The sequence below is a fragment of the Salmo salar genome, chromosome ssa18 (assembly GCF_905237065.1).
Source record: "Salmo salar chromosome ssa18, Ssal_v3.1, whole genome shotgun sequence".
NCBI lineage: Eukaryota > Metazoa > Chordata > Actinopteri > Salmoniformes > Salmonidae > Salmo > Salmo salar.
Window position 1 is genome coordinate 38,590,891 of NC_059459.1, and position 19,531 is coordinate 38,610,421.

The window sequence follows — 19,531 nt, forward strand, 5'->3', positions numbered from 1 at the left end:
TCACAAAGGAATTGTATGTAGGCTTACATATTTTTAATCAATGATCAACATTTCACCATGAAAATCATATTTTATGAAACACAGGAAGTCGATAAGACTTTGGTCTTGTTTATTCAGCAGCTTCTTTTCCCTGTAAGAAGAAAGACATAACAGAATGGATCAGTATTAATAATGAACATGATAAATATATCAACACTTTGAAATAACAGAATGGAGCAAGTATTTCAGAATCAGTGCTCAGCTTGATTTTTGATTAACCTTTTATAAAAAAAATTGTATTTACCCTGTCCTGAGAATTTGATCTCAGAGATCCAAAATACATTTGAGTGATTGTAAAAGGTCAGTATTGACCTCTGTGAAGAATGAATCATAGGTGGTGTTGATGTGGTCATGTCTGAACATCAGTCAGATGTAGGTTTAGCAGCAGTTCTCTACCTTTCCGCTGTCGCGGCTCTTGGCTCTGAGCTTGTTGACCTGAGTCTCAGCGATGTCAGCACGCTCCTCAGCCTCCTCCAGCTCATTCTGAACCTTCCGGAACTTAGACATGTGCTGGTTGGATGCCTCCTCCTGGGCGAGGAAAAGAGAGGGAGAGCCTAACATCACTATTGAACGTTTGAAGCTTCAGGTAGCAAATTAATATATATTTTTTAAAGGTATTTAAAAAAATATAATTTATTGACAGATTTAGAATAGCATTGTACAGTATATATAGGGAGATAGATGATATAGCAGAGAAAGTGAGTGGTGGAATAGAGGATCAAACTGCTGCTTCCAGGGCCATGTGATCCAGGAGAGTCAGCACTACCACCAGATGAGCCCACAGCACAAAGCTAAATAATATTCAACCCCCTCTCCTTTAATTGATAACACATAGGCATAAACAGGAAATTGGCCAGTGTTGATTTTTCAGTGTAACATTTAAAGTGTTGATTCGGGAGTACACTTCACTCTGTAAGAGTGAAATTAACACTCAGTGGTATAAACAAACACCCAGTGTTGCTGTTAAAAACCCCAGTTATTGTTTTACACTAAACCACACCCATTATTATCATATTTCCCATTATGCTCTAGTGAATGTTTTGGGTTGTATATAATACCTGTGTTTTTGTACATTGACTGATTCATCTTATTTTACACAAAGATAAATAACAGTTTTTTCTAAACCAGTTCAATCAGTTATAAGATGTATTGGTCTAGGTGGTCATGTTATTAACTTTCCTAACCCTGATAGTCATTCTGAATGCAGTTTTAAAAAATCGAACTTTCCTAACTCTGTCTCGATTCCAATAGGAATTACATATCACTTTACTTGCACTATCAATTGAGTCAATGTTGACTGATGTGCAGTAGCAACACTTAAACTGTCTAGACATGAAGTTTTGCGATATCTACTAGGGAATGTAAGCTTTCAGAGTTTTTGACTAAGTCTGTAACTTACCGCTTCCTCAGCCTGCCTCTTGTAGGCCTTCACTTTCATCTGCAGCTTATCTACCAGGTCCTGAAGCCTGCCAACGTTCTTCTTATCCTCCTCAGTCTGTGGGAGAAGTTAAAAGAATCAATAGTCTATAGTTTAACACACAAACCAGTGTGCTTTAGTGTGTGAAGAATGCACTTTTCTTACCTGGTAAGTGAGCTCCTTGACTCTGCGCTCATACTTGCGGACTCCCTTGACCGCATCTACACCTCTTCTCTGCTCGGCCTCCACCTCAGTCTCGAGCTCACGCACCTTTGTGGAAAAAATAAACGTAGGCATTTATGTGAGGTGGTGAAGTCAGACGTAACAAATCTTTGTAAAACAGAGTAATTTCTTCTACTGGTCAAGAAGTGTTGTCTGCTCCTACATTTGCATTTTAGTCATTTAGCAGACGCTCTTATCCAGAGCGACTTACAGTAGTGAATGCATACATTTCATACATTTTTTTCTCCATACTGGTCCCCCGTGGGAATCGAAACCACAACCCTGGCGTTGCAAACACCATGCTCTACCAAATGAGCCACACGGGACGTCCTATGTACTTTTACATTAAAGGGGTCTATAATGAAAACAACTACTTTACATGATGTAGGTGGGTTATTGAGAGAAAAAGCCATTACACAATGCCCCTGTGTATTTTTATATGATCAAATACATTTCCAGCAATCTGTTTTTCAATCCACCCTGCTGTTAACTCACCCTGGACTCCAGTTTCTGGAGCTGCTTCTTGCCTCCCTTCATGGCCAGATTCTCAGCCTCATCCAGGCGGTGCTGCAGGTCCTTGACTGTGACCTCCAGGTTCTTCTTCATCCTCTCCAGGTGAGAGCTGGTGTCCTGCTCCTTCTTCAGCTCCTCAGCCATCGTGGCCGCCTGGAATGGTAGTTAGTTTAATTTATGTACCAACTGGCACCAATCATAAAGCTCCTTTGAGATCTTTGGTGTGGTTAAACCAGCCCAGCTACCACTGGGCCTTGGGGACAAATATAGTTCATGTAATTCAAGGACTCACGTCAGTGATGGCTTTCTTGGCCTTCTCCTCTGCGTTCCTGGCCTCCTGGACAATGTCGTCCACCTCTCCCTGCACCTGAACCAGGTCAGTCTCCAGCTTCTTCTTGGTGTTTGCAAGGCTGGTGTTCTGAAGGAGGAAACAAGGTGATTAGTTTGACTCTCAAGAGAAGGCTGAAATTATGAAAATCTAAAAGCAAGCACTGTTGAATTCTATATGTGTGTAAACAGTATGCTTGGTTGAGTTTCATTAAAATGGCTTTTGACCCGTACCTGGGAGTGCAGCAGTCCGACACGCTCGCTGGCATCCACCAGCTCAGTCTCAGCAACTTTGCGGCCTCTCTCTGTCTGCTCCAGAGCAACTCTCAGCTCCTCGATTTCAGCCATCATCAGACCGTTTCTGCGCTCCACCATGGCTGCCTGCTCCTTCATATCCTCTGCGGCGCGGACGGCATCATCAAGGTGCAATTGGGCATCCTGGGGTTCACAATGAATTAGGAATTGTGGAAGTAGAGCGATACGATCGGTGAGAGAAATGTTAATGGGTAAAAATGTTCCTAATATCCCTACCTTTCTACACTCTTAGAATTAGTGGTGACTCAAGGAACCCTGGAGATCCTCAAGGAACCCCTAGAGTTCCTCAAGGAACCATTGCTAGTCAATGGTTCATCTTTTCACATTTGGTTAGTTGAGGGGTTCTTGGATAAACCTTTAATGGTTCAATGTAGCAACGGGTTCATGGATGATCCCTGGAGTGGAGGCAAGGCTTAGTAGGGGCATGGCTTTAAGATAGATTGTTTTGAGGCCACCTGTTAGAGTAAATTGTATTCATGTTCATCTGTTCTGTTGTATTGTCATCGCATGTTACGGTTGAACACTGACAGTTTTGTTTTTTCAATGAGGCCAGTGGAGGTGTACGAATTCCTCAAGAGCAAATCCCAACGTCTCCAATCTGATACTGCCACCTCTATAATATATTATTAAATAGGTTCAAAATGTAACCGCTACAATCACAAAAAGGTTCCAGAGGGGTTCCTCTAAGAACCTTTTTCAACTGGAAAGGTTCTGCCGATGCAGCAACCCAAAAGGTTCTTCCAGGCACCTTTACTTCTAAGAGTGTACAGTATATTAGTCCACTCTATTACATTCCACTGTTATATTCTTTTCTACTGATTCACAAAAAAATCCCTCCCCATGTTCAGGTTTTTGAGCCTGATGTCGAAGTCCCTTTACCTTGAGCTGTCCCTGGACGTTCCTCAGCTGTTTCTGGGCCTCAGCGGCCTGCCTGTTGGCATGGCTCAGCTGGATCTCCATCTCATTCAGGTCTCCCTCCATCTTCTTCTTCACCCTCAGGGCGTCATTCCTGCTCCTGACCTCAGAGTCCAGGGTGCTCTGCATGGAGTCAACCACCCTCTGGCTGTTCCTCTTGATCTGCTCCATCTCCTCATCCTTCTCAGCCAGCTTCCTGTCCACCTCACCCTTGATCTGGTTCAGCTCCAGCTGCACACGCAGAATCTTGGATTCCTCGTGCTCCAGTGTGCCCTGGACAAAGAGAAGCAGTCAAGCGAATTGTGCTCAATATGTTTGGATGTGTATATCAAAAGGATTTAAATACTGTGTATATGACGACAATAAACACCAATACAGGAATCATTGGATTGTAGTTGGTATTGGCAAGTGTAACACTGCTTTTCCTATCAAACAGCTGTAGTTTGTACCTCAGCCTCCTCCAGAGCGGTCTGGATCTCAGACTTCTCTGTCTCCACGGTCTTCTTGGCCTTCTCCAGCTCATGGATGCTCTTGCCAGTCTCTCCGATCTGCTCAGTTAGGTCAGAGATCTCCTCTGCACACACAAGCACAGGAGCTGTTTAGACTTGGGAGATTTTGACAGTAGGTATCACCCATGCACTGAAGTTTATATTGAATCATAATAACAGTTCATTAATGAACAGCACTTCATACTGTCTTGCTAATCTAATTGCCCTCCACATCATTGGTTTGTTCAAAGGAATACCAATTACAAGTTCCAAAAAATGTATTTTAAACTTCACATGAACATTCTGAGACTGTTGAACATTTATTTTGATATAATGTTAATGATTACAGTTGGTTCCATTTTCAACCACTGGTCAAACATCAGGCAAAAATAACTGCTGTCAAATGCTCACGTTGCAGGTTCTTGTTCTCTCTCTTCAGAGTCTCCAGATGATCCAGAGCCTCCTCGTAGGAGTTCTTCATCTTGAAGAGTTCAGTGCTCATTGAGCGAGCCTCCTTCTGAGCTCCTTCCAGCTCAGCCTGGCCCTCCTCATACTTCTGCTTCCACTCTGCCAGAACCTGGGGAAATCCATGGGATTTTCATTACAACTCATTGATAGAGCTATGAATCAGAAATATGCTACAATTATACTACATCTGATCAAATAGCAGACAGGAAATATCACCCTAGAGTGAGGTTTATAAATGTTCACCTTGTCAAAGTTCCTCTGCTTCTTGTCAAGGTTGGCGGCCATGGCGTTGGCTCTCTCAACGTCAATCATGAGGTCCTCCACCTCTCCCTGCAGTCTCTGCTTGGTCTTCTCCAGGGAGGCACACTTTGAGTTGGTCGCCTCAATGGTCTCCTCAGCCTCCTGCAGACGCTGGGCCAGCTTCTTCCTGTTGAACATCAGAGAGTGGTGTTATGTTGCGTCATTTGTTGTGAAACAAATGTTGCGCAACATATTGAAGTAACATTTTCTCAGATCCCACTACCACCCTCACCATCCACACCGTTTATTTGAGTTTTTTTATTGTGTGCAACTCACTTGGCCTCCTCCAGCTCCTCTGTGCGTTGGATGGCATCAGTTTCATACTTAGTCCTCCACTGAGCCACCTCACTGTTGGCCTTGGACATGCCACGTTGCAGCTCTGCCTTGGCCTCCTGCTCCTCTTCAAACTGCTCTCTCAGGAGATCACAGTCATGGCGGGCAGACTGGACACCATGGGCCAGTGCGTTTTTAGCCTGTGAGAGAGAAAGAAAGAAAGACAAAGAAAGATTAGAGACGGAGAGTAAAACAAATGACAGGAGAAGTCTCTGAGGGTGGCGTAAAAACAGTATGTGTAGATAAAGCTCTAAACTATGATAGGTGGTTTCCATTTTGGGTCCCTTACCTTGACCTCCTCCTCAATCTGTCTCTTCAGCTCCTCCACCTGCTGGGTGAAGGCCTGTTTGCCTCTGGTCAGCTGAGACACCAGGCCTTCCTTCTCCTCCAGCTGGCGGCCAAACTCACCTGCAGGAATAGAGGGACATCTTGTTATGGGGACTCTGTTCTCTAAGATTGAAATTGTATTTTGAGGAATCATAGTTTCTGCCCTATGTAGACTGAATTTACAGCCCTTGACACATGTTATTGTGTACTACTGAGGTGAACTATATTGGTTTTTTGTTCATTGTTGATGGTACCATTTTCTGTAAGGAGTCTGGCCCTCTGTGCGCTGATGTCGTTGACCTGGCGAGCATTCTCATCATTCTTAATCTTGATCTCACTCAGCTGGTCCTCAAGAGTACGGCACATCTTCTCCAGATTGCCCTGTTAGTGAAACATATGGGACTGTCAACTTCCGTTTATTGAATGGTAATGTAGTTGACCCTCCTCATCACTGCTTGACCAAAACATCACTACTCACCTTAGCCTTGGCGACAGCCTCCATGTTGCTGGAGAGGTCATCAATCTCCATCTTGTACTCACTCTTCTCCTTCTCCAGCTTCTGTTTGACGCGCTGCAGGTTGTCGATCTGCTCCCCGAGCTCAGCCACACTGTCGGCCTGCTTCTTGCGCAGAGCAGCGGCTGTGGCCTCATGCTGCAGGGTGGACTCTTCAAGATCACGACGCAGCTTCTGGAACTCAGCCTCGCGCTTCTTGTTCATCTCAATCTGAGCAGCAGTGGCGCCTCCGGCCTCCTCCAGTCTCTCGCTGATCTCCTCAAGTTCCCTGGAGAGATCGGCCCTCTGCTTCTCAACCTTAGCCCTGGCAGCACGCTCTGCCTCAATTTCCTCCTCCAGCTCCTCAATACGGGCCTATAACAGGGGGTAAGAGCAGGGGGAATGAACACTACAATACAGTTGAAACAATTGAACATCACTACATAATAATAGTATGTACTCTATATTTAGTATAAATGTGTTAATACATAGCTAGTTACACTAACATAGTTAGTTTATTCATTAGACAGTGTCCCATTAGACAGTGTCCCATTAGACAGTGTCCCATGCAGGAACCAAACTAACAACGGTAAGAAGCAACATCTTTACATAGAAAGAAGCACCAGGAAGAAGCACCATCTTCCATCTTACTGAGCCATCGGAATCCACCAGTAAGAATGTGTGCTACCAGAAGAATGTGTCAGTTATTTTCCTGTACTGGAGCTTAGATCCTGTACTGTACCTGCAGTTCCTTGATCTTCTTCTGCAGCTGAGCTCCCAGAGATTGCTCATCCTCTATCTTGCTGAGGAGCTGGGTGGTCTCAAACTCCTTCCTAACAAACACAAACACGTTGATTACTAAGTTTGTTTAGGTTAGACAGTGTAAAGGGAGCCTATATTACCATTCACTTTGCTTCTAAGAATCACGTACAGTCAAATTCATAATTACAAGAATGAGCCAAGAAGAACCATTATGTTGATCAAGATGGCAGGGAATACTGTAGTAATTTATTTGTGCTTACTTCTTGATTTTCTCATCAGACTGCTGCTTGTCATTCTCCAGGTCCATTATGGACTCCTGGGCCAGTTTCAGATCTCCTTCCAGCTTTCTCTTGGCTCTCTCAAGGTCCATACGGAGCTTCTTCTCTTGCTCCAGAGAACCCTCAAGCTACAAGAAAAAAAACACACGTATATTGGTCAAATCTAAACAACTGTAGATAATATCATCTTACATTCTATCATGTCCAAAATGTCAAACTCCACTCACGTCGTCCACTTGCTGTTCCAGCTTGGTCTTGGCCTTGGTCAGAGTGTTGACTTTGTCCTCCTCTGCCTGCAGGTCATCCAGTGTCTGCTGGTGGGCCTCTTGGAGGGCTTTCTTCTCCTTGGTCAGCTTGGCAACACTCTCATCCATAGACGCCATCTCCTCTGTCAGGTTTTTAACCTGAAAATGGCCACAACAAAATGGGATAATTAGTTACATTTATAATTGATATGTGTCAACAAGTTCTGTACTATAGACTTAACACTAGATGGCACTGTACTCCATACCAGTGTACTGAATGGAAATCATAAACGAGGGGGGAGCAGAACATGAAATGATTGTGGGGAGTACACCACAACTGAAATTCCAATTTTTTTCTTTCTTTTTTCCTGCACCCACAAAAAGCCTTGAATTCCAATCCTGTTGAGCCATGTTTTGAGTTGATTATTCTTTGGATTATTGTTTGGTTGGACAGTCTACTAAACCTTGTTTTCAGTGGCGTGCTTCTCCTTCTCCACTTTGGCCAAGGTGAGCTCCAGGTCATCAATGTCCTTCTTCAACTCAGAGCACTCATCCTCCAGCTTCCTCTTCTTGGCAGTCAACTCAGCATTCATCTCCTCCTCATCCTCCAGCCTCTCAGTCGTCTCTTTGAGTTTGGCCTCCAGCTGGATCTTGCTCTTGATGAGCCCCTCACACCTTTCCTCAGCATCGTTCAGATTCTCTGAATCCTGATTTCAGAACAGGAGAAAATATCTGTAGCCTCACTTTGTGTATCAAAATATAGACTTGATTTAGTCAAACAGGTCAGAGCAAATCACTTTAAATGTTTGAAATATAAATATATACCATGGGCAATTTCTTGAGTTAGCCACAGTGTGCGTGTGTTCCTATGTGCAGATGTGTGTGCGATTGTGTCTGTGTACTTGTGTGTCTAAATGTGCTCTGATGAGGCCTGTTGCTCACTCACAGATGCGACTTGAAGCGCCAGGTCATTCTTCTCCTGCACCATGGCCACCATCTTCTCCTCCAACTCCTTCTTCTTGGCCAGAGCCTTGGCCAGGTCCGACGTCATCTTCTCATAGTTCTCCTTCATGTTGGCCAGCTCCTTCTCAGTCTCAGCGCTCTGCAGCAGGGGCTTGATCTTGAAGTACAACTTCATCCATGGCCAGGTTTTCACATTCATGAATGAACGGATGTTGTACTGGATGGAGAAGATGGAATCTCTGGTCCACAGAAAGGATAGAGTGACATGGTGAGTGACATGGTGAGTGACATGGTGAGTGACATGCTTAAAGATCTCCTCCAGTGTTTTTTTTACTTTTCCTGTGGAAAACGATATCCCAAGTATAAATACAGTGAAGTACAAACACTAAAGGGTAAAAATATATGTTTTGAGGAAAATTGTTTTTTAGGCACAAACTTCAAGGAGAAAGGCATTCCCAGTATTCCTTAACTGGAAAAGTTGTTTTTAAATCACTGGATGACATCTTTAAAGCTACATTCTGCGATTCGAAGAATAACAAAACGGGGACCCCACCACTTTTTGAATACAGCTGAGGAATGGTGCTAGGGAAATGTAATCCCTCTTATATACAGCGCTGTAGATGAAAGAATTGACAGGTAATGTTAAGATCATGAGGCATTTCATATTATTCCAGAGTTAATGGATAAATATCACTTATTTAAATAACAATTGAACAGCTTGCTAAATCCCAAACTGCTGCTTTAATAGAATATTATAACATGTACTTTCTCATCCTGAACAACTCACAGCATATTCACTATGTAATCATTATACATTACATACAGGTGGTTGACAGAATTGTTTGTCAAGATGTCTACTCTTCCTCACCTCCTCTCCATCATCTTGGTGAACTCTCTCCTCATGAGGAATCCACGGCTGAGAGCCTGGACCATGCCGACCAGAGAGGCCAGCTTCTCATCTCTCATCTCCTCCAGGACACCCAGCAGACCGGCTTTGAAGAACACCTGACACAGGTTGACATGGTCAATTATGGAACCAGTCAGGTGGTAACAGATAGAAAGGGTGAATCAAAAGAGAGGAACCAAACCACTAGATTGATTTGAACAACATAAACATTGTAATGCTTACAAACAAACCATGGGATAGGTTGTTTATGAGTTGTAAGTTATTGTATAGTTGTAGATTAATAATGTACACTGACATAGATAACTGCAGAGATACCATTCTGACATAAAGCACAAGATAATTAATTGAGTACAATATATATCTTTTAAAAAAAAACATTTTTAAGAAATAATATAAATATGGATAGATCTACTGGAGAGACATTGAATGGTTAGAGTTTACATTATCATTGAAGTTGTGTTTTATTGTTAGCTTTTGCTGGGGGGTATTTGACTGACCTTGGTGTGTCCAAACTTGTAGTCCTCGTGATTCACATCAATGGACCCAAGCAGCTTCTCAGAAGCCTTCTTGTTGTCCATGAACTGGCCCTCGGGGATGACACTGGCATTCAGTACTTTGTACCTGAATCAGGAGAAATGTCAAGTTGTAATAGGTTGGTTATATTACATCAAATAATAAGGCTATTCTGATGTTGGGATAACCCTTAGAGAAGATATTTCTGTGTGTGTGTGTGTGGGTGTGTGTGTACCTCTGCTTGAAGTCAGCATAGATGATTCTGCTGGGGAAGCCCTTTCTGCAGATCCTGATACCCTCCAGAACACCATTACACCTGAGCTGGTGGATAACCAGGAAGTTCTCCATCAGACCTGGAAACACAAACCAAGTCTCTTTTAATACTCATATACAGGTTAAAGACTGGTTTGTTAATGTTACTGATAAGGTACTGACAAGATGTCATATTTAACTCAACATCGATTGTACCTGGAGTCTTTGACTCGTTGGGGATCAGGCAGCGTACAAAGTGAGGATGAGTGCTCCTCAAGTTGGTCATCAGCTTGCCCAAGTTCTCCTGTAAGAGGGTTACAAACCATGTTCTCAGAAATCATTTCTGATAATCAATACACCTTTTGAAGGACTGAATATCCACATTTTAAAAGCTCACCCTGAACTGGGAGGACACAGTCTGCATGGAACCACCCTTCTTCTTGCCTCCTTTCTTGGTTGTATCTGTTGTAAATGGAGAAAAGTTCAATATAAATGAGAGAATCTCAGGTTAACTTCACACGTATCGTAATGCAAATGCTGCCAATGAGATTGTGTAAAATAACACCTATTGTATGAGTAAATGATCCAGTAAATCACCCAGAGAAATCATGATACACTTAAAGACGCTAAAGCAGCAATCAGCAGTTGAAACAGTAACAAAGCATTCTCCCTGCCCCTGTTTCAATAAAAACTGGGAGATGGTCTGGAGAAATGTAACCACTCAAATTCATAGACAGAGCCATGAATTAAAGAACTGACCATCTTGTTTCCCTTTACTTTGTTTACAAACATTGGAGTAAAACAAGCTCATATTTTGGGTTCTAATGGGGTACAACGTCTGAACTAAGCTGATGTTCTACAAGAAAGTTATTTCCTTCTAGAATGAATGGGTACATATCTTAATAAGTCCACAAATTGATGTAGCAACTGCAGACTGACCCTTTAAAGAAAATGGGACTGAGTTGTAACTAGTTCTTCATGAAATCTTTTGATGTGCTGCTAGTCTTACCTTCAGGTGGGGCAGCGACATACAGGGTAGCCATCAGTTTGACTGAGGACTTCCCGTACAGCTGAAGAACTGAGTCGTTCAGAGGGTCCTTGTTCTTCTCCAGCCAGCCAGTGATGTTGTAGTCCACAGTGCCGGCGTAGTGAACCAGGGAGAAGTGAGCCTCTGCCTTGCCTTTGGCAGGCTTGGGCTTCTCAAACGCCTTGTTTTTGCCAAGATGCTGGTCATACAGCTTGTTCTTGAAGGAAGTGTCTGAAGCCTTAGGGAACATGCACTCCTCTTCAAGGATGGAGAAGATTCCCAATGGCTTTACGAAAAGAGATGTACATCAAATTAGTGATATTTACATTTAGGATCACATTTATTCTTTTAGCAAACATGCTATTATCAGAGTATCTTCATTTAGGGGCCCATAATAGGAAACATTTTGAGTTCTCAACAGTCAGATACGTTGTACCATGTGATAATATCTCACACCACTCCATTTGAGCTTTGCTGTTGAGGTCCATTATAATCCTGACAGACAGTTTACCTTCTCAATAAGCTCAATGCAGGCAGCCAAGTCCATGCCGAAGTCAATGAAGGCCCAGACAATTCCCTCCTTCTTGTACTCCTCTTGTTCCAGGACGAACATGGTGTGGTTGAAAAACTGTTGCAGTTTCTCATTGGTGAAGTTGATGCACAGCTGCTCCATGCTGTTGTACTGTTGATGGAATTTCAGAAGGGATCATTTTATCATCATACAAGGCTGTAATCCCTCTCAATCACAACTAATTGTCTTGTTCTGGTCTCAGACTCACATCAAAGATCTCAAACCCGGCAATGTCGAGCACACCGATATAGAACTGCCTTGGATTCTTGGTGTCCAACATCTCGTTGATACGGATGACCATCCACAAGAACATCCTCTCATAGATGGACTTGGCCAGAGCCGAGACTGAGTTATTAACCTGCAATGAAATTACCTCAAATTAATACATGAGATATTGACCATGTCTAGTGATAAGGTGAAAAGAGCTTGGAGAAAACAACATCACTATTCAAAACAAGCAATGCACTCATCAATCACCAAAAGATTTATGGCGCTCAGGAAATGGTAGAAGCTGTGTTTGGTCGCCTTACCTGAGGCACAGTCTGTCCCTTGGTCACATACTCGTTGCCGACCTTCACTCTGGGGTAGCACAGAGCCTTCAGCATCTCAGCTGAGTTCAGGCCCAGCAGGTAGCCGATTTTATCAGCCACTGGAGAGAAAACCAACATCAACAGACTCAGAAACACAATATCACTTGATTCTTATGTCACACTGACCAAAGGGTTTGGCGAAGTTTTTTGTGGGTTAGGTTTTGATTTGAATCCACATCCATCATTTTAAATCCTTTCTGGAGGTTGGAATTTGGTCTCTATAAATGATCTCCTGCCGGACTTTGAGGCTCTGTCTGTCTTACGTGTCGTATATCTATGAGTGGGACTGGGAATGGGACTAATGTTTACATATTGTATATCTATGAGTGGGACTGGGAATGGGACTAATGCTTTACATATTGTATATCTATGAGTGGGACTGGGAATGGTTATAATGCTCTACATATTGTATATCTATGTGTGGGACTGGGAATGGTTATAATGCTCTGCATATTGTATATCTATGAGTGGGACTGGGAATGGTTATAATGCTCTACATATTGTATATCTATGTGTGGGACTGGGAATGGGACTAATTCTCTACATATTGTATATCTATGAGCGGGACTGGGAATGGTTATAATGCTCTGCATATTGTATATCTATGAGTGGGACTGGGAATGGTTATATTGCTCTACATATTGTATATCTATGAGTGGGACTGGGAATGGTTATAATGCTCTACATATTGTATGTCTATGAGTGGTACTGGGAATGGTTATAATGCTCTACATATTGTATATCTATGTTTGGGACTCACCCTCTGTGCCGTCTGGCTCAGCCTGCTCCTCACGCTGCTTCTGCTTGAATTTCAGGTTGCCATGGTGCAGTACAGCTCCTGTCAGCTTGTAGATGCTAACCTTCTCATCATTAGTGAAGCCCAGGATTGTAATGGCATCCTGGCATTAGACAGGAAGTACAACGGTGATGAACTGAACAGTAGTTTGCTCACATACATTATACTACAGTTCTGGTCTCTCACCAGAACACATGGGATGGATATATTTGACTGGCTTCTCAGATCCACGTGATTACATTTGGCCAACACTAGTTGACGACAGCACAAAATACATTTTACACAGTTCCACAGGGATTTAGTGGCACTCTCTTGTGGATGTCTTACATGTACAGTACGTGCCTCAAGGTGAAGTGTGAAGGTATGAAGAGTTCCTTGAGGCACATGTCTAACTAACTCAAGGCATTGAGAATCAAACAAAACAAAATGCATGATAATTCCCTGCTGCCACCAAGTTGGGATTGAACAGTGCATTCAGTGTGTATGGTGGTCCTACCCATTCCATATATAAAATATGATTAACCCTTTGTTTTACTCACATCTGTGGCATCCAGCTCTTCCTTGTCGTTGATGCTGGCCACTGTGATCTGACCCTGGCTGCACATGGGGAAGTCGTAGGGGTTGGTGGTGATGAGTGACATTTCTATGGACAACAGAGAATGTCTTGTCAGATAAATCTGTTAGATTTCTTCTGTCCTACCTTTACAGTATCTCTTTCTCTTCTTTACCCAATAGATGGATTCAAGTATTTTATATTGCTGTTAGGGTTTCAAAGTTATCGGCGGTAATTTACCAAAGTTCCCGTAATCTTCAGTAATTTTGTCAATTAACAGAAAATCTATGGCAACATATCGTAACTTCGGTAATTCAAATTTTAATAACTTAAAAAAATGTATTTATATATACAATTCTTCAAAATATTTACTTTTGTTTAAAAACTGCCCCCAGTTTGATGCCTAAACATTAACAACAAACATATAATCAAACCAAATGTGTAAAAAAATATATTTCATGCTGAAACCCTCATATTAAACACCAATGGTATTCATTAAGTTGATGGTTTATATCTAGGATGTTTAACACCTTCGTCATTCTATTTTCTATTTTAAATCATAGTATTACGTTATTTAATATATTTGACATGTGATAATGTCACACAGAGGGTCAGAGATAATTACAGACCCCTGGGATCATCTGAAATACCCCAAAGGGCCACTGGATGTCGTATGATAGATTACATCAAATCCTTGAAAGATACATTCACAACACTTATCACAGTGCATTACTTGATACATCTTTCCCAAAGACCTGACCCATGTCTAGATGCCTTGTTACATTGGATGTACTCATTGGGATAGTATTAATAGTGTGGACAATGAATTCCACAGATGGGGGTGGGAATAATTGATCCTGTAACTCTACTTTGCCTTACCAACAATCTCAGGTTTGTGATTGGTCATCATCTGGAAGAAGATGTGGTAGCCTCTCTCATCGGGAAGCTGGAAGGACACTCTGGACTTCTCTAGCAGGTCTGAGAGAGAAAGAGAGAGATATTGACAGAGAGAGAGAGACAGAGAGAGAGAGAGACAGAAAGAACATGAGATAAATATTATCTCCCCCAAAAATCTGTGTGAATTTAGTAAAGAATTGAGAAACAATGAAACAATGAAAATCAACTCACAGGTCTCAATGTCAGCTTTAGCCAGTTTGCTACCTTGGAAGTGAATCCTGATGAATTTACCCTAAAATAGAGCATGGGGTTAGAAAGAGGTTCACTAAATACATCTAACATTTTACTTTGATAGACCCCTTTAAATGTTACCGTTTGTTGGACATCTATTGATATAACAAAAGGGAACTACTGAAATACATTTGTCCAATATAAGGTAACTTTCCCACTGTGCCCTTCATACTTACAAAGCGAGACGAGTTGTCGTTCCTCACTGTCTTGGCATTACCGTAAGCCTCCAGCAGAGGGTTAGCAGCAATGATCTGATCCTCAAGAGACCCCTGATTGAGACAAACACAAGTTGCTCAGAAACTGGTAAAGTAGTAAAGTTAGTTATTCTCCATTGCTTGATCACAGCCCACCAAACTGCAATGTGTTAGAAAGGTACAACCTACCTGCATTTTGCCTGGCTCTGCTTCCTTCTTGGCACCAGACACTGCAATGGTGGCAAAGTACTGGATGACACGCTTGGTGTTGACAGTCTTTCCTGCACCGGATTCTCCACTGGTTAATATGACAGAGAAACAGGGGTTTTAGTAACATGTTTGAATGTCAGATTGACTTTCACTAACAAATAACATTGAAACATACACTGTTGACCTGTTTTCTTTCATAAGTAAATCGTTAACAAATATCCCACTCATTGACTCATTCCTATGCATAGCCTAATCCATTCATAATGTCATGTATTTTCATCACACCCATAGGACACAACATATTACAGTAGAAACATTTTCTCAAGTGAGATTTTAGTAAACAACTTACGTAATCAGGACGGACTGGTTCTCCTGGTCTGTAACAAAACAACATATTGATTATCATACTCAAGCAACATTATGGGGACATTATTGAATTCATAGCATCATCATCAATTTCATTTTGGAACATTTTCCATTCAAGGCCAGTGAAATCAGTTTTACCAGCAAACTGTACTAACATAGACTAGAAAACAGTAGATACCTCTCTAAAACATTTTTAACTTCCACCCATCCACACACCCACCCACCCACCCACCCAGCCACCCACCCATCCACCCACCCATCCATCCATCCACCCACCCACCCACCCACCCACCCACCCACCCACCCACCCACCCACCCACCCATCCACCCACCCATCCATCCATCCACCCCCACCCACCCATCCACCCACCCATCCACCCATCCACCCACCCATCCACCCATCCACCCACCCATCCACCCATCCATCCACCCATCCATCCACCCACCCACCCATCCACCCACCCACCCATCCATCCATCCATCCATCCATCCATTAGATCTCATACCAATCTGCATGAACTGAAAGGCGTTGTCAGAGACGGAGAAGATATGGGGTGGAGCCTCCATCCTCTTCTTCCCTCTGTAGGCGTTAACAACCTCCATGTCGTACACAGGAAGCCACTTGTAGGGGTTCACTGTGGCACAGAACAGCCCAGAGTAGGTCTGGATGAAAGAGAATAAATTCAATTAGGGGATTAGAAAAATCAGATTGACGTTTACCTGGATTTATGTGAGGATGTGGGTGTACTATGGTATAGTAATGTAGGTCTACTTTATTGGTATGTTTTGGTTTCTACCATTACTTTATGTGTAGTACTGTATGTGTGTATCTCATGTTCTTGTACGTGTGTGTATGTTTATACAGTTATCTTACATAGATCATCCATGCTGCATAACGCTCTTTGAGGTTATACAACACAGATGCTTCATTCAGGTAGGTCATCATGGCCATGTCCTCAATCTTGTCGTACTTAGGGGGGTTCATCTGGTAGACATCTGCTTCTTTGAACTCTTTTCCTGCCTGAAACAGTCAGAAATATAGATTATACACAGATCAAACTGGACAGGACTGAATTCTGTCTGCTCATTAAATACAAGTTCAATCTTTAAAAAAATTACTGTTTTAACTCCATACCCCCCATCTTACCCAAATACTTTGTTATCAACCACCGACATATACATGGTGATTCTTAACAAGTCAATATAAAAAATGCCATGATATTTTTAAACAGCAGCGATAACAATCTGTGTTTGAAGGTTATATTCTGCTGTTGTTACTGATTTCATTTTGTCTATTGGCATGTTTTGATCATTCTGATGTTAATTTCAAGACAGAGTAATTTGAATGCATTTCAAATCAGGCTTACCTCCTTAGTGCCGTCCGGATGCGTGACTGTCACAGTACACTTTCCTTCAGCCCTTGCAGTGACCAAACCCTTAAGGTAAAGCTCCTTGGTGTCTGCGACATAGCAGGCGTTCTTTGAATCAAAGGGTGCAGTTTGTGCCTCCATCCTCTCCTTCTCAGGCTTACGGAGGTATATGGCAGCCTTGCCGTAGATTTGCATCTCCGCGTCCGTACTCATGGTGACGGATCACTAGGAAAGTGACGAAACAAGAAACATGATTGACTCTGGTGCTTCCTCCACAGTCAACAGAGTTGTGAGAGGTTTCTCTCACGGAACATTTGTCACTTTTCTTATGAAGACTCAAACTATGTCTCACCTTATTTTTCCCCTCCTACAGATGAATTTGTACTTCTTGGAGGACCCTGGGAAACATTAGGTTGTTGTGAATACGCACAAGTCTAAAGCCATATCATTTAACCCCCGAAGAGGTAGAAAACATTTAGAATGGTATAATTCAACACAATCATTACAGCCTTGAACAATTCAACTACAGGTGCAACTGGTCACTTTCATTTTCCTGGTGACAACTCACTTAACTACACAGTCTGTCAAGAATTCAAATAAATACCCCTGAAAACACAGTTACATTATAGACCAACCCCTCAATTTACAAACAGCAGGAGCACCACTTTGGCCTGTAAATAAAAGCTACAGGTTTCAAGTAAAACACATTTAAAGTAAAATGAAAGTCAGTTGATTGCATATTGTAAAATCTGACAATGCAGAAATAATGTAAATAACTAACTGCAGAAGTCAACTGAAACAGCGCAGTTAGCTACTGCCTCACATGCTGAGCGCTAAGATGACACAAATGTAAACATATGAGGAGGTGGAGAGTCTTACCACAGAGAAGGAAGGTATCTGACTTATGGATGCTGGGGTCTCAGCCTGCTTATATCTGGTTGAAACTGCCAACCAAGCAAAAGTTAATTATGGACCGCTCTGGTAAAGGAAATAGATTGGATGAGACCTCTGTATTTCTGTGTCTCACTAGCGCCACCAACTTGCAGGAGAACCACTCTCTCATTACATTACTTTTATATGTAATATTTGTCTCTAAATTGAATTGAGTTAACATCAATAAAAGATGGCATTACTAATAATTATGACAGTATCAAAAGTTTGAGGTATCAGATTGACTCCAATGTTTCTACCCTGAAATACTGTAATTGAGTTCATGTTAACCCATTACCACTAAAAACATTTCAGAATAATCTGACCTTATTTTATTCAATTTTAGTTACATTCATTTTTGTCATCAACTTAATATTTGTATTTTGACCAATTTTATATTTTGTTGTAAACAAATCTGAACTGTCTCCTCAGTCACCTCATACTTGTGATCTATCATATTAAAAATATTTAAAAGCTTTAACAGAAACATTTAGGCTTTCAATTACAGCTCATAAAAGTGTTAAATCAACTGTGTAGTTATTTTTATACAGAATGATCTATTGAAGATGCTGCAGGAGCTTTTAATCATCTCACATTTCAGTTGTCTAAAACGGTCCAGGAGGATTCTTAAGGCTTACATAACATTAGTACAGTATTTCAATCATCTTATCCACTCATATTTCTGACAGCCATGTAGCTGGCTCAAACTTTTATTACACTCTGAGGTAAACCGTTTAGCAGCTGGCTTATATAAAACTGCTTCAAAATGAATAGGGGATAGTTACAATAAAGTAACAGATTCCTTTCCATTTCCATTACATTTTAATTAATCCTTTACAATACAGTTTTAATATCTTTCTAACAGACAGCTCTAGCAACTTGTGAGGGAGCCACCATCAGCAGAGACATTTCTTTAAACTATTTTTAATACATGTAATTCAGCAATGTAATGCACACACACACTAGATGTTAATGTATTTTAATGTATGGAAATTGTAAAGTCTTTTGTCTGTAATGTCTGATTTGGTTATGTGTTGGACTCCAGTAAGACTAGCTGTCACCATTGGCGTGAGCCAATAGGGATCCTAATAAATCAAATCAGGAAGTTCTTCTTTCAAGTCAGGCATTTCACATTCTTCAATATCTATCTCATCTTTGCTGTTATCAAACCTCTACATTTAATAGTTATTTAAATGTTCTTTGTGACTAATATGGTGCAGCTAAATTAACGTTCAATAAGGTGACGTTCAGACAGAAATGTATTGTGAAGAACAGATATGACTGTCTGTCAGGTAGAATAGAGAATCATGTCAGCTCTATTCAATACATTTCTATCAGCAATGTTCAGAACATTTCACCTGAATACCTCCTGTTTGTTCTGTGAGCAGTGTCCACCCAGCACATCAGTACAAGAAGCCCCATAGGGGGGAGCTGCTGGATGCACTAGTTGAGCAGGGAACTGACCATCTGGATTGACCATCAAGGCCTTTTAATTCCTTGGACTGTGCTCTCGTCTTCACTTCACTCTGCCAACATTTCCTAAATCTGGCACCGATGCCACTGTTATTAGACAGAATATATTTACTTGGCGTGTTTGTGGGTGGAGAGAACATCAACACCATGCAGACTAAGAGTTTATGACATTCAAATTATTTTAAT

General features: G+C 41.8%; 1 protein-coding gene across 1 annotated transcript; it reads right to left on the minus strand.

Annotated features, from left to right (window-relative positions):
• Nucleotides 1–11: 11 nt before the first annotated feature.
• On the minus strand, nucleotides 12–17,865 carry LOC106594791 (myosin heavy chain, fast skeletal muscle). Its single transcript, XM_045701100.1, has 41 exons — nucleotides 17,822–17,865; nucleotides 17,295–17,340; nucleotides 16,940–17,167; nucleotides 16,447–16,593; nucleotides 16,079–16,235; nucleotides 15,556–15,583; nucleotides 15,186–15,294; nucleotides 14,979–15,071; nucleotides 14,743–14,803; nucleotides 14,494–14,592; nucleotides 13,601–13,704; nucleotides 13,026–13,164; nucleotides 12,206–12,324; nucleotides 11,884–12,033; nucleotides 11,616–11,786; nucleotides 11,087–11,390; nucleotides 10,475–10,539; nucleotides 10,294–10,381; nucleotides 10,061–10,178; nucleotides 9,810–9,933; nucleotides 9,274–9,410; nucleotides 8,389–8,644; nucleotides 7,907–8,149; nucleotides 7,425–7,601; nucleotides 7,180–7,325; nucleotides 6,900–6,990; nucleotides 6,143–6,532; nucleotides 5,919–6,045; nucleotides 5,627–5,745; nucleotides 5,281–5,477; nucleotides 4,948–5,131; nucleotides 4,648–4,813; nucleotides 4,198–4,322; nucleotides 3,713–4,021; nucleotides 2,753–2,956; nucleotides 2,484–2,609; nucleotides 2,174–2,344; nucleotides 1,622–1,726; nucleotides 1,439–1,534; nucleotides 436–567; nucleotides 12–130 (listed from the first exon to the last, which is right to left on the minus strand). Exons 3-41 carry the CDS (start codon nucleotides 17,153–17,155, stop codon nucleotides 110–112), a joined length of 5,814 nt encoding a protein of 1,937 aa, XP_045557056.1. The 5' UTR covers nucleotides 17,156–17,167; nucleotides 17,295–17,340; nucleotides 17,822–17,865; the 3' UTR covers nucleotides 12–109.
• Nucleotides 17,866–19,531: the final 1,666 nt, after the last annotated feature.

What these genes read in the sequence shown, in the direction of transcription:
- LOC106594791 (XM_045701100.1), bottom strand. Translation starts at nt 17,155, where the DNA reads ATGAGTACGGACGCGGAGATGCAAATCTACGGCAAGGCTGCCATATAC. An exon ending in TCACAAACCTGAGATTGTTG is followed by an intron (nt 13,705 to 14,493) that starts GTAAGGCAAAGT and finishes TGTTGTCCATAG; the next exon opens with AAATGTCACTCATCACCACC. An exon ending in AGGGACAGACTGTGCCTCAG is followed by an intron (nt 12,034 to 12,205) that starts GTAAGGCGACCA and finishes ATTTCATTGCAG; the next exon opens with GTTAATAACTCAGTCTCGGC.